This window comes from Apodemus sylvaticus, chromosome 1, assembly GCF_947179515.1.
Source record: "Apodemus sylvaticus chromosome 1, mApoSyl1.1, whole genome shotgun sequence".
NCBI lineage: Eukaryota > Metazoa > Chordata > Mammalia > Rodentia > Muridae > Apodemus > Apodemus sylvaticus.
The window spans coordinates 120,232,463-120,247,325 of record NC_067472.1 but is presented as its reverse complement, the minus strand read 5'-3'; the positions used below and the strand labels follow the sequence as shown (position 1 = coordinate 120,247,325).

The 14,863-nt window shown below is 40.1% G+C and overlaps 1 protein-coding gene across 1 annotated transcript in view; it reads left to right on the top strand.

The window, feature by feature from the left end:
- LOC127681466 (vomeronasal type-2 receptor 116-like) overlaps positions 1-8,696 on the top strand; it is a 39,845-nt gene extending 31,149 nt beyond the window's left edge. The window contains exon 6 of the mRNA XM_052177745.1: positions 7,777-8,696. Coding sequence (XP_052033705.1) covers positions 7,777-8,696 — 920 coding nt within the window. The remainder of the gene's footprint in view (positions 1-7,776) is intronic.
- The last annotated feature ends 6,167 nt before the right edge of the window (positions 8,697-14,863 follow it).

Genomic DNA, 14,863 nt, shown 5'->3' with positions numbered 1-14,863 from the left:
GGACCACTCCTGCTTTCTTCTTGTATCTCATTTGATGTGTGGATTATGTTTTGGGTATTCCAGCTTTCTAGGTTAATAACCACTTATTAGTGAGTGCATACCATGATTCACCTTTTGAGTCTGGGTTACTTCACTTAGTATGATGTTCTCTAGCTCCATCCATTTGCCTAAGAATTTCATGAATTCATTGTTTCTAATGGCTGAATAGTACTCCATTGTGTAGATATACCACATTTTTTGTATCCACTCTTCTGTTGAGGGATACCTGGGTTCTTTCCAGCATCTGGCAATTATAAATAGGGCTGCTATGAACATAGTAGAGCATGTATCCTTATTACATGGTGGGGAATCCTCTGGGTATATGCCCAGGAGTGGTATAGCAGGATCTTCTGGAAGTGAGGTGCCCAGTTTTCGGAGGAACCGCCAGACTGCTTTCCAGAGTGGTTGTACCAATTTGCAACCCCACCAGCAGTGGAGGAGTGTTCCTCTTTCTCCGCACCCTCTCCAACACCTGCTGTCTCCTGAATTTTTAATCTTAGCCATTCTGACTGGTGTAAGATGAAATCTTAGGGTTGTTTTTGATTTGCATTTCCCTAATGACTAATGAAGTTGAGCATTTTTTAAGATGCTTCTCCGCCATCCGAAGTTCTTCAGGTGAGAATTCTTTGTTTAACTCTGTACCCCATTTTTTAATAGGGTTGTTCGGTTTTCTGGAGTCTAACTTCTTGAGTTCTTTATATATATTGGATATTAGCCCTCTATCTGATGTAGGATTGGTGAAGATCTTTTCCCAATTTGTTGGTTGCCGATCTGTCCTCTTGATGGTGTCCTTTGCTTTACAGAAACTCTGTAACCTTATGAGGTCCCATTTGTCAATTCTTGCTCTTAGAGCATACGCTATTGGTGTTCTGTTCAGAAACTTTCTCCCTGTACCGATGTCCTCAAGGGTCTTCCCCAGTTTCTTTTCTATTAGCTTCAGAGTGTCTGGCTTTATGTGGAGGTCCTTGATCCATTTGGATTTGAGCTTAGTACAAGGAGACAAGGATGGATCAATTCGCATTCTTCTGCATGCTGACCTCCAGTTGAACCAGCACCATTTGTTGAAAAGGCTATCTTTTTTCCATTGGATGTTTTCAGCCTCTTTGTCGAGGATCAAGTGGCCATAGGTGTGTGGGTTCATTTCTGGATCTTCAATCCTGTTCCATTGATCCTCCTGCCTGTCACTGTACCAATACCATGCAGTTTTTAACACTATTGCTCTGTAGTATTGCTTGAGGTCAGGGATACTGATTCCCCCAGATTTTCTTTTGTTGCTGAGAATAGTTTTAGCTATCCTGGGTTTTTTGTTGTTCCAGATGAATTTGATAATTGCTCTTTCTAACTCTGTGAAGAATTGAGTTGGGATTTTGATGGGTATTGCATTGAATCTGTATAGTGCTTTAGGCAAAATGGCCATTTTAACTATATTGATTCTACCGATCCATGAGCATGGGAGGTTTTCCCATTTTTTGAGGTCTTCTTCCATTTCCTTCTTCAGAGTCTTGAAGTTCTTGTCATACAGATCTTTCACATGTTTGGTAAGAGTCACCCCAAGATACTTTATACTGTTTGTGGCTATTGTGAAGGGGGTCATTTCCCTAATTTCTTTCTCAGCCTGCTTATCCTTTGAGTATAGGAAGGCCACTGATTTGCTTGAGCTGATTTTGTAACCTGCCACTTTGCTGAAGTTGTTTATCAGCTGTAGGAGCTCTCTAGTGGAGTTCTTTGGGTCACTTAGGTAGACGATCATGTCGTCTGCAAATAATGATAGTTTGACTTCCTCCTTTCCAATTTGTATCCCTTTGACCTCCTTATGTTGTCGAATTGCCCGAGCTAGTACCTCAAGTACAATATTGAAAAGATAAGGAGAAAGGGGGCAGCCTTGTCTGGTCCCTGATTTCAGTGGGATTGCTTCAAGTTTCTCTCCGTTTAGTTTGATGCTGGCTACCGGTTTGCTGTATATTGCTTTTACTATGTTTAGGTATGGGCCTTGAATTCCTGTTCTCTCCAAGACTTTAAGCATGAAAGGATGCTGAATTTTGTCAAATGCTTTTTCAGCATCCAATGAAATGACCATGTGGTTTTGTTCTTTGAGTTTGTTTATGTAGTGGATTGTATTGATGGATTTCCGTATATTGAACCAACCCTGCATTCCCGGGATAAAGCCTACTTGATCATGGTGGATGATCGTTTTGATGTGTTCTTGGATTCGGTTGGCAAGAATTTTATTGAGTATTTTTGCATCGATGTTCATAAGGGAAATTGGTCTGAAGTTCTCTTTCTTTGTTGGATCTTTGTGTGGCTTTGGTATCAGCGTAATTGTGGCTTCGTAGAAGGAATTGGGTAGTGTTCCTTCTGTTTCTATTTTGTGGAACAGTTTGAAGAGTATTGGTGTTAACTCTTCTTTGAAGGTCTGGTAGAATTCTGCACTGAAACCATCTGGTCCTGTGCTTTTTTTGGTTGGAAGACTTTCTATGACTCCTTCTATTTCTTTAGGCTTTATGGGACTGTTTAGATGGTCTAGTTGGTCCTGATTTAATTTTGGTATTTGGTATCTGTCAAGGAAATTGTCCATTTCCTCCAGATTCTCCAGTTGTGTTGAGTACAGGCTCTTGTAGTAGGATCTGATGATTTTTTGGATTTCCTCAGTTTCCGTTGTTATGTCTCCCTTTTCATTTCTAAGTTTGTTAATTTGGATACTTTCTCTGTGCCCTTTGGTCAGTCTGGCTAAGGGTTTATCTATCTTGTTGATTTTCTCAAAGAACCAGCTCCTGGTTTTGTTGATTTTTTGTATGGTTCTCTTTGTTTCTACTTGATTGATTTCGGCCCTGAGTTTGATGATTTCCTGCCTTCTACTCCTCCTGGGTGAAATAGCTTCTTTTTGTTCTAGGGCTTTCAGGTGTGTCATTAAGTTGGTAATGTATGCTCTCTCCATTTTCTTTTTGGAGGCACTCAGGGCTATGAGTTTTCCTCTTAGCACTGCTTTCATTGTGTCCCATAGATTTGGGTATGTTGTGTTTTCATTTTCATTGTGTTCTAAAAAGTCTTTAATTTCTTTCTTTATTTCTTCCTTGACCAAGGTGTCATTGAGTAGAGTATTGTTCAATTTCCACGTGTATGTGGGTTTTCTGTTGTTTCTGTTGCTATTGAAGACCACTTTTATTCCATAGTGATCAGATAGGAGGCATGGGATTAGTTCTATCTTCTTATATTTGTTGAGGTCTGTCTTGTGACCAATTATATGGTCGATTTTGGAGAAGGTACCATGAGGTGCTGAAAAAAAAGGTATATTCTTTTGTTTTAGGATAGAATGTTCTATATATATCAGTTAAATCTAATTGGTCCAAAGCTTCAATTAGTTTCATTGTGTCCTTGTTTAGTTTCTGTTTTCCTGATCGGTCCATTGAGGAAAGTGCAGTGTTGAAGTCACCCACAATTATTGTGTTAGGTGCAATGTGTGCTTTGAGTTTTAATAAAGTTTCTTTTATGAAAGAGGGTGCCCTTGCATTTGGAGCATAGATGTTCAGGATTGAGAGTTCTTCTTGTTGTATTTTTCCTTTGACCAGCAAGAAGTGTCCCTCAGAGTCTCTTTTGATGACTTTGGGTTGAAAGTCAATTTTATCTGATATTAAAATGGCTACTCCAGCTTGTTTCCTGAGACCATTTGCTTGTAAAATTGTCTTCCAGCCTTTTACTCTAAGGTAGTGTTTGTCTTTGACCCTGAGGTGTGTTTCCTGTAAGCAGCAAAATGTAGGGTCCTGTTTACGTATCCATTCAGTTAGTCTGTGTCTTTTTATTGGGGCATTGAGTCCATTGATGTTAAGAGATATTAAGGAATAGTGATTGTTACTTCCTATCATTTTTGACGTTATTTTTTAAATTTGATTGCTTAACTTCTTTTGGGTTTGATGAAAGGTTACTATCTTGCTTTTTCCAGGGTGAAGTTTCCCTCCTTGTATTGGTGTTGTCCTCCTATTATCCTTTTTAGGGCTGGGTTTGTGGATAGATATTGGGTGAACTTGGTTTTGTCGTGAAATATCTTAGTTTCTCCATCTATGGTGATTGAGAGTTTTGCTGGATATAGTAGTTTTGGTTGGCATTTGTGTTCTCTTAGAGTCTGCATGAGATCTGCCCAGGACCTTCTAGCCTTCATAGTCTCAGGTGAAAAGTCTGCTGTGATTCTGATAGGTCTTCCTTTATATGTTACTTGGCCTTTTTCTCTTACTGCCTTTAATATTCTTTCTTTGTTTAGAACATTTGGTGTTTTGATTATTATGTGACGGGAAGTATTTCTGTTCTGGTCCAGTCTGTTTGGAGTTCTGTAGGCTTCTTGTATATTCATGGGCATCTCTCTCTTTAGGTTAGGGAAGTTTTCTTCCATAATTTTATTGAAGATATTTGCTGGCCCTTTAAGTTGTAAATCTTCACTCTCATCTATGCCTATAATCCTTAGGTTTGGTCTTCTCATTGTGTCCTGGATTTCCTGGATATTTTGGGTTACAAGCTTTTTGCATTTTGCATTTTCTTTAACTGTTGAGTCCATGGTTTCTATGGAATCTTCAGCATCTGAGATTCTTTCTTCTATTTCTTGTATTCTGTTGTTGATATTTGCATCTCTGTCCCCTGATTTCTTCCCAAGGCTTTCTATCTCCAAAGTTGTCTCCTTTTGAGTTTTCTTAGTTGTTTCTACTTCTGTTTTTAGATCCTGGATGGTTTTGCTTTGCTCCTTCACTTGCTTGTTTGTGCTTTCCTGTAATTCTTTAAGAGATTTTTGTGTTTTTTCTTTCATGAGCTCAGCCTGTTGACCAAAGTTCTCCTGTATTTCTTTAAGAGATTTTTGTGTTTCGTCTTTCATGACCTCAGCCTGTTGACGAAAGTTCTCCTGTATTTCTTTAAGTGTTTTTTGCATTTCCTCCTTGTTGGCTTTTGTATTCTCCTGGATTTCTTTCAATGATTTTTGTGTTTCCCTTGCAAGGGCTTCTAACTTTTGATCCATTTTCTCCTGAATGTCCTTCATGTGTTCCTGTACCAGCATCATGACCAGTGATTTTAAATCCAAATCTTGTTTTACAGGTGTGATGGGGTATCCAGGACTTGCTGGTAGAGGAGAATTTGGTTCAGATGTTGCCATATTGCCTTGATTTCTGTTAGTGACGTTCCTGCGTTTGCCTTTTGCCATCTAGCTCTCACTGGTGTTACTTGGTCTTGTCAGTGCTGGACTCACCAGTGCAAGCTGCCCCTTCCCCGTTGGCCTCTGGTGCACAGCTTACACTCTGCACTGCCTGTAGACAGGGTGCTGTTGTCCAGGCTGTTCAGATCCCGAAGCAGGCACCTGAAGGCTCCCGCTGGGGCCCGCAGGATTTATTGGAGCACACCGACTTCTCCCAGCTGGCCGCCCGGAAGCCCCCACTAGCCTCTTGAGGGACCTGGAGATGTGGCGGCCACCCAGGCTGATCTGAAGCGGAGAGAGTTGAGCTGGGGGCTTCTGCCTGAGGCCTTGCCCCAGATTGTGTCTTTGGACCAGGTGGAACCCGTGTGCACCCCCAGGGAGCTCCGAAGGTGAATGTTGCTGTGACCTCCCCTGTGCTCCGCTCACTCCGCTGGGCAGCCGATTTCCCCAACCGGGCTGGCGCACACTAGGTTAGCCTTGTCGCCAGAGCCCTGAGTCCAGGCAAACGCCTGGGAGGCCAAGGTCCGAGCAAAGTTCCCCTGGGGCTATGTCTGTTATTTGGGTCCGCCAGGTGACCCGGATGGCGGGCGTGCGTGTCCGCGCTCCCCGAAAGCACCGGGAGAGTCTGTTGTGCTAATAACCTCCTGGGCGGGTTGACACACAGATGGCCCACCAAGCCGCCCAGTTCTTGGGGTCAGTCCTGTGCCTTTTGGGGCCTAGACCCCCGTTTTGTTAGCCTCAGGCTACGCTTGTTAGCAGTCTCTGCCCTCCCGAGCACTCTGGCTCCTGTAGGCAAAATGGCGGCGCGTGCGCCGGCCGGGGCAAAAAAAACTCCTGGCTGGGTTGGCGCCCCGATGGCCACTCGAACAGCCCAGGGCCTGGGTGCAGGCCAATGCCCGTCTGGCTCAGACCCCTGCGGTGTTGGGCCTAGGATTATGTTTGTGTACCTCAGTCTGACCGATCTCTGGAGCCCGGGGTCATGATGGAGGTGAGTCTCTCCTGACTGGCGGGAAGCCGAGTTCTGAAGTGGCTTCTGTGCAGCGAAAGGCTCCGCAGAACCGCAGTTGCTTGCCGCCCGGCTGGTCAGCGAAGGTCAGTGGTCGTGGGCGCAGGGCCTAACTGGACCCTGTGTCGCCTTGGTTCCACCGCTGATGGCCCTTCAGCTGGAGCAGCCACTGCTACCGCCGCCGCCGCCGCCGCCGCCACCCTCGACTATCATATTTTCTAATGAAGTCTCTTTCAAAGGCAGGTTATCAGAATAAATGGTAAAGACTATAAATATTTGATGTATGAGAATAAATGTGTAGACCAGAGTCAGGGATTATAATGGTTTAGTAAAACGGTGGCTATATAAGTTATTTTCTGAGACATGGAGTGGTAGAGTATCTATGTCCAAATATCTGCTTGAAACCACTTGGAGAACCAAATTTCTGGAGACACATATCTCTCTAAGTTCTTCTTTTGCATAATATTCACAATTACAAGTGAATTTGTGTGTATCAATCAAAGGCATATTATTCTGGAAACATAAAACTTTATGCCACAGTACAGTTTTAGTTTTGCAAAATATAATAAACATTTGAATATATTAGGTAAATATGAACAAAAGCTTGAACGGAGGAGTGGCCCCTTGTTCTGGAAAGACTCAGTGAAGCTGTATAGAACAAAATCAGAACAGGGAAGAGGGAAGGGTTGGGTGGGGAAACAGGGGGAGGGAAGGGGACTGATGGGACTTTCAGGGAGTGGGGGTCCAGAAAAGGGGAAATCATTTGAAATGTAAATAAATATATCAATAAATTTAAAAAAAAATAGAAGCATTAGAAATTTGGATCACATCTAATAAAGCTCCCATATTTAAGTTAGCATCCACAAATGATGTCAATCTAATTTAATTTTAATTTTCTTTTGTATCTTTTTTCTGTTTTTATTAGATATATCTTTATTGATATTTCAAATGATTTCCCTTTTTCTGGTACCCCCCCAAAAAAATCCCATAAGCCATCTCTCCTCCCCCTGTTCCCCAATCAACCTTCTCCTGCTTCCCTGTACTGGTATTCCCCTACAATGCAACATCTAGCCTTTACAGGTCCTTTACCTCCTGGGGATGGATCCCCAGGTGGGGTAATCTATGGCTGTTATTTTCCTCAGTCTTTGTTCCACACTTAGTCTCTGTATATCCTCCTTCTGTGGATATTTTGCTTCACCCTTCCAAGAAGGACTAGAGTATCCATACTTTGTTCTTCCTTCTTCTTGGACATCATTTAATATATGAATTGTGTGTTGGATATTCCAAATTCTGGGCTAATATCCACTTATCAGTGAGTGCATACCATGTGTGTTCTTTTGTGGTTGGGTTACCTCACACAGGATGATATTTTCCAGTTCCAACCATTTGCCTAATAATTTCATGAGTTCATTATTTTTAAAAGGTAAGTAGTATTCCATTGTGTAAATGTACCCCTTTTTCTGTATCCATTCTTCCATTGAATTTCTAAAGCATAAGTTTTGTGTATTTTCTGATTATTCTGGAAAAATTACATCTGAAAATTCTTCCCTTCCTATACTAGACATGGATCAATGTGTGAAGTGTCCAGAGGATGAGTATGCCAACTCAGATCAAACTAATTGCATCAAAAAAATTGTGATCTTTCTGGATTATGAAGAACCCTTGGGAATAGCTCTAGCTGGCTTGGCTGTGTTCTTCACTTCTCTTACAGCTATGGTACTCTGTGTCTTTTTGAAATACCGAGACACTCCCATAGTCAAGTCCAATAATGAAACTCTCAGCTATGTCCTGCTCATTTCCCTCATATTTTGTTTTATCTGTTCCTTGCTCTACATTGGTTATCCCAGTATTGTCAGCTGCATCCTACAGCAGACCATATTTGCCATTGTGTTCACTGTGGCTGCCTCTACTGTCTTAGCCAAGACAATTACTGTAGTACTAGCATTTAAGATCACTGTTCCAGGAAAAAGATTGAGGTGGCTGCTTCTTTCAGGGGCTCCTAATTACATCATTCCCATATGCACCCTGATCCAAATGATTCTCTGTGGATTCTGGCTGGGAACTTCTCCTCCATTTGTTGATGCTGATCTACACATGGTACATGGACACATCATCATTCTTTGCAACAAAGGTTCAGTTATTGCCTTCTACTGTGTCCTGGGATACATGGGCTGTCTTGCTCTAGCAAGTTTTATTGTAGCTTTCCTGGCCAGGAATCTCCCTGACACATTCAATGAAGCAAAACTCCTGACATTCAGCATGCTGGTGTTTTGCAGTGTCTGGATCACCTTCCTTCCTGTCTACCACAGCACTAAGGGCAAGACTATGGTTGCTGTGGAGGTCTTCTGTATCTTGTCCTCCAGTGCAGGGATACTTATTTGCATATTTTTGCCAAAGTGCTACATTATTTTGTTGCGAGCACAAACACATTCTTTACATGAGTTTAGGAAAATACATGTGAAACCTTCAAATACTAATTGAATGTAACTGCTTATTTAGCACACCAACTTAACCACATGATCACCAAAATGCTTACTACCTATTATAACATTATATAAGGTTCTACAGTTAAAAACTATAGAAAAAACTAGACCATAAAGATATAACTTTTGACCTGTACAGCAACCTATTGGATCATACCATGTAATCAAGCATTTATTTTTGAATTTTGAATTGTCTAATATCTGAAGATTGTTACATGTGTATACAAATTATTTCATTGATATATATTTCCAGCACAAATTGGATGTTATTAATTTATTAGTAGATTCAAGAAAAATATTACCATGTGGAATATATATATATATATATATATTTTAATAAGGAAAACATATATGTTGATTTAGAACTGCAAGGAAATCTAAAAAACATACTTAAATAATTTTCTTTGTGATCAGGCATTATAGGACCTGAGAGGAAAAGGATATCAAGGAAGGCACAAAGGAAGATTCTTGACTCTCACTTGGACAAAAGAGACATAATTGAATATGAATAGAGGGAGGGAATTTGGTGGGAAAGGGAATGGAGTGGGAATGAGAAATATCAGGTGTAGGGACATATAGGAAGAGAGAACAAAGTAAATAAAAAATATTGGCAGTAAGAGGAGGTCCTCAATCATTTGTCAGAGACCTGGGATGGGGAGATTCCAAGATATCTAGAGGAAGGATTCTAGCTTAAACTCCTGGCAGTGTGGGATTTAGAGCCTGAAATGGTGATCTCCTATATAGACATGCTGGACACACTGTGGACACCAACCTCAAAACCTTCAAACAATAGATTGTCTCTCCTACAACATTGATGTGAAGACACAGTGGTAAAACAGAGACTGAGGCAATAACTACCCAGTGACTTTGCCTCCTTAAGACTTATCCCATGGACAAGAAACAATACCTGAAACTACTTAAACTATACTATATTGTTTCCAGTAAGAAACCTGGCATAATTGTTCTCTGAGATGCTCCACTCAGCAACTGCCAGAAACAAATATACAGAACGATAGCTAAATGTTAGACACAGCTACGGGTCTTCTCTGAAAAACTGTGGGAAAGACTGAGAGAACCAAATAACTCATGGCCTCCAGAAGAAGTTGAAAAGAGAAACCTATACCCTCAGGAGCTCCCAGAGATGACCTATCAACTAATGATTATGAATGGGTTGGACCTAAGGTACCTGAACAAATGTAACAGAAGTGCAGCATGGAATTCATGTAGGTCTATAAGCACCTGGAGCAGTAGCTGTCCTTTATTATGTTACTTGCCTATACAACTAGTTTTCATGACTGGGAACCTTCTCTGGCATCAGTGGAAGAACCTGTGCCTGTTCCTGCCATGATTTGATGTCTTAATGTGAGTTGTTATCTTGAGGTAGGAGATTCTCCCCTTTACAAAAAGGAAAGGAAGGGAAGAAAATGGATAAGCACTATGTGAGCTGAGTAATTAGAGGGGAGGGTTTGACCAGAATATATATTCAATGAATACATGAATGGAAAAATTGAATGGTTCACCTGAACTTTTATTCCCAGGCAGAAAACAAGTTGAAACTTGAAATTCTAGGAAACGCAATAAAGATCATTTCTGTACCTAAAAACAAATACCACAACATCATCTGCTTATGTTTTATAAAAAAAATCTCCTTACGTAATAATTATACAATAAATCACTTACTAGAAAGTACTAGATAAAAGAATAATGGTGTTGGGCCATTAATACTGTTTCCTCTATTAATATGAAAACCCCTTCAGATCCTTAAGTCCTTTCTCTAACTCCTTCATTGGGGACACCATTCTTAGTTCACTGGTTGTTTGTGAGCATCCACTTCTGTATTTGTCTGGCTCTGGCAGAGCCTCTCAGGAGACAGCTCTATCAGGCTCCTGCCAGCAAGCACTTCTTGGCATCCACTATAGTGTCTGAGTTTGGTGTCTGTATATGGGGTAGATTCCCAGGTGGGCAGTCTCTGGTTGGCCTTTACTTCAGACTCAGCTATACACTTTTTCTCCATATTTCCTCTGGTGAGTATTTTGTTCCCCTTCTAAGTAGGACTAAAGCATCCATTCTTTGGTCATTCTTCTTCTTAAGCTTCATGTGGTTTGAGAATTGTGCTTTTGGTATTCCAAGAGTTTGTGTTAATGTCCACTTATCAGTGAGTACATAAAATGGGTGTTATTTTGCGACTGGTTGCCTCATCCAGGATGATATTTTCTAATTCCATCCATTTGTCTAAATACCTCATGAAGTCATTGCTTTTAGTAGCTGAGTAGTACTCCATTAAGTAACTATACCATATTTTCTGTATCCATTCCTATGTTGAAGGATATCTGAGATCTTTCCAGCATCTGGCTATTATAAATAAGGCTGCTTCAATCCTATTGGAGCACATGCCCTTGTAATATGTCAGAGCATCTTTACGGTATACGCCCAGGAGTGGTATAGCTGGGTCTTCAGGTAGTACTATGTCCAATCTTTGTGGAATCCCCAGAGTGGTTGTAGGACCTTGAAATATCACCAACAGTGAAGGAGTGTCCCTTTTTCTTCACATCCTAGCCAGCATCTGCTGACACCCTCCACAATAGTCATAAACACTATGAAGTACTTTGGTTTGACTCTAACCTAGCAAGTGAAAGATTTGTATGACAAGAACTTGGAATCTCGGAAGAAAGAAATCGCAGATCTCAGAAAGTAAAACTATCTCCCATGCTCATGCATTGGCAGAATTTATATAGTAAAGATGGCCATCTTGCCAAAAGCAATCAACAGATTCATGCAATCTCCATCAAAATTCCAATATAATTCTTCATAGAGTTAAAACGAGCAATTTGCAAGTTCATTTGGTATATTCAACAAGTCAGAATAGTGAAAACTATTCACAACAATAAAAGAACTTTTGGTGGAATTACCATCCCTGACCTCAAGCTGTATTGCGGAGAAATCTTAATAAAAATTGCATTTTGGGTACAGAGACAGGCAGAAAGATCAACTGAATAGAATTGAAGACACAGAAATGTGAAGAACCCACACACCTATGGACACTTGATGCTTGACAAATGAGGAAAAACCATCTAGTGGGAAAATGATTGCATTTTCAACAAATGATGCTGTTTCAACCTGTGTTCAGCATGTTGAAAAATGCAAATCTATCCATTCTTATATCCTAGTACAAATCTCAAGTCCAAGTGGAACAAGGACCTTCACATAAAATCAGATACACTGAACCTAATAGAAGAGATTGGAGAAGAGCCTTGAAGACATAGGCACATGGGAAAATATCTTGAACAGAACACCAGTGGCATATACTCTAAGATCAAGAAAGGACAAATGGGACCTCATGAAACTGCAAAGCTTCTAGAAGGTAAAGAACTCTGTCAATAGAATAAAAAGTCATCCAAGAGATTTAGAAAAGATCTTAACCAATCCTACATCCAATAGAGGTTTAATATGCCATATACCCAAAGAACTCAAGAAGTTAGAATCCAGAGAATCAAATAACCCTACTAAAAATTGGGACACAGAGCTAAGTAAAGAATACTAAACTGAGGAAACTTAGTACAAAAACCATCTAAAGAAATGTTCAACATCCTAATCATCATGGAAATGCAAATTAAAAGATCCCTGATATTCCACCTCACAAAAGTCAGAATCACTAAGAACTCATTCTCATTTGAGTAAAACTACATAGTTGACTAGAATCACAGTATCATTAACAAATATTTAGCCCTCAAATATTTATAATCTTATTGTGACATTCTCCTGGACAAGATATGGGTTGGTCATGGATTGTTCCATGGGTATAGTAGTGGATAATCTACAATTTATGAAGAGCTGGCAAATATTTTCTTTTCTTTTTTTCAATTTTTATTGAGGAACACTCCTCCAGTGTTAGTGGAATTATAAACTGATGCAACCACTCTGAATATCAGTTTGGCCATTCCTTAGAAAACTGGATAGAGTACTACCTGAGGACACAGATATACCACTCCTGGGCATATACCCAGGAGATGCTCCAACATGTAATAAGGACACATGCTTCACTATGTTCATGGTAGCCTTGTTTATAATAACCAGAAGCTTGGAAGAACCCAGGTAACCCTTTTCAGAGGAATGGATAAAGAAAATAAGGTATATTTACACATTGGAATACTATGCAGATATTTTAAAAAGTGAATTCATTAAATTATTAGGCAAATGAAAGGAAAAAAAAATATCATTCTGAGTGAGGTAACCCAACCATGAAAAAACACCCAAGCTGTGCACTCACTGATAAGTGAGTATTAGGCTAAAAGCTTGGAATACTCAAGATACATTCCATAGATCACATGAAGCTCAAGAAGAAGGAAGACCAAAGTGAGGCTACTACAGTCCTTCATAGAAGGGGGATCAAAATACCCATGGGAGAAGATTCAGAGACAAAGTGCAAATCTCTTCTTAATTTATGATTTAAAAGATCCAAACCCTTTAAAGTAACTCATTGGTTTCCTTTTTTTCTTTAACTTTCTTTTTTCTTTATTTTTTATTGGATAATATATATCAAATGATTTCCCCTTTTCTGGCTTCCCACTCCCTGAAAGTCCCATAAGTCTTCTTCCCTCCCCCTGTTCTCCCATCAACCCTTCCCATTTCCCTGTTCTGGTATTGCCCTATACTGCTACACTGAGTCTGTCCATAACCAGAGGCCACTTGTCCAACCTTCTTGGACATCATTTAATGTGTGGATTATGTTTTGGGTATTCCAATTCTCTAGGCTAATATCCACTTACTGGTGAGTGCATACCATGATTGATTTTTTGAGACTGGGTTACCTCAGGTAGGATGATGATCACCAGCTCTATCCATTTGTCTAAGAATTTCATGAATTCATTGTTTCTAATGGCTGAATAGTACTCCATTGGGTATATATACCACATTTTTTGTATCCATTCCTCTGTTGAGGGATATCTGTGTTCTTTCTTCTAGCTTTTATAAATAGGACTGCTATGAACATAGTGGAGCACATATCCTTATTACATGCTGGGGAATCCTCTGGATATATTCCCAGGAGGAGTATGGCAGGATCAGGATCATCCAGAAGTGATTTGCTCAGTTTTCTGAGGAACCACCAGACTGATTTCCAGAGTTGTGGTACCAATTTGCATTACCACCAGCAGTGGAGGAGTGTTCCTCTTTCTCCACATCCTCGCCCACATCTGCTGTCTCCTGAGTTTTTAATCTTAGACATTCTGACTGGTGTGAGGTGAAATCTCAGGGTTGTTTTCATTTGCATTTCCCTAATGACTAATGGTGTTGAGCATTTTTTAAGATGCTTCTCTGCTATCTGAAGTCCTTCTGGTGAAAATACTGTTTAGCTCTGTACCCCAATTTAAATAGGGTTATTTGGTTTTCTGGGGTCTAACTTCTTGAGTTCTTTGTATATATTGGATATTAGCCCTCTGTTGGATGTAGCGTTGGTGAAGATCTTTTCCCAATCGGTTGGTTGCCATTTTTTTCCTTTTGATGGTGTCCTTTGCCTTACAGAAACTTTGCAATTTTATGAAGTCCCATTTGTCAATTCTTGATCTTAGAACATACACTATTGATGTCCTATTCAGGAACTTTCCCTCTGTACTGATGTCCTCAAGGGTCTTTCCCAGTTTCTTTTCTATTAGCTTTAGAGTATCTGGCTTTATGTGGAGGTCCTTGATCCATTTGGAGTTGAGCTTAGTACAAGGAGATAAGGATGGATCAATTTGCATTCTTCTGAATTCTGACCTCCAGTTGAACCAGCACCATTTGTTGAAAAAGCTATCTTTTTTTCCACTGGATGTTTTCAGCCCCTTTGTTGAGGATCACATGTCCATAGGTGTGTAGGTTCATTTCTGGATCTTCAATCCTATTCCATTGATCTGCCTGCTTGTCACTGTTCCAATACTATGCAGTTTTTAAGACTATTGCTCTGTAGTATTGCTTGAGGTCAGGGATACTGATTCCCCCCAGAATTTATAATTTATTTTGTTGTTGAGAATAGTTCTAGCTATCCCGAGGTTGTTTTTTTTTTTTTTTTTTTTTTTTTTTTTTTTTTTTTTTTTTTTTTTTTTTTAATTCCAGATGAATTTAAGAATTTGCTCCTTCTAACTCTATGAAGAACTGAGTTGGGATTATGATGGGTATTGCGTTGAATAT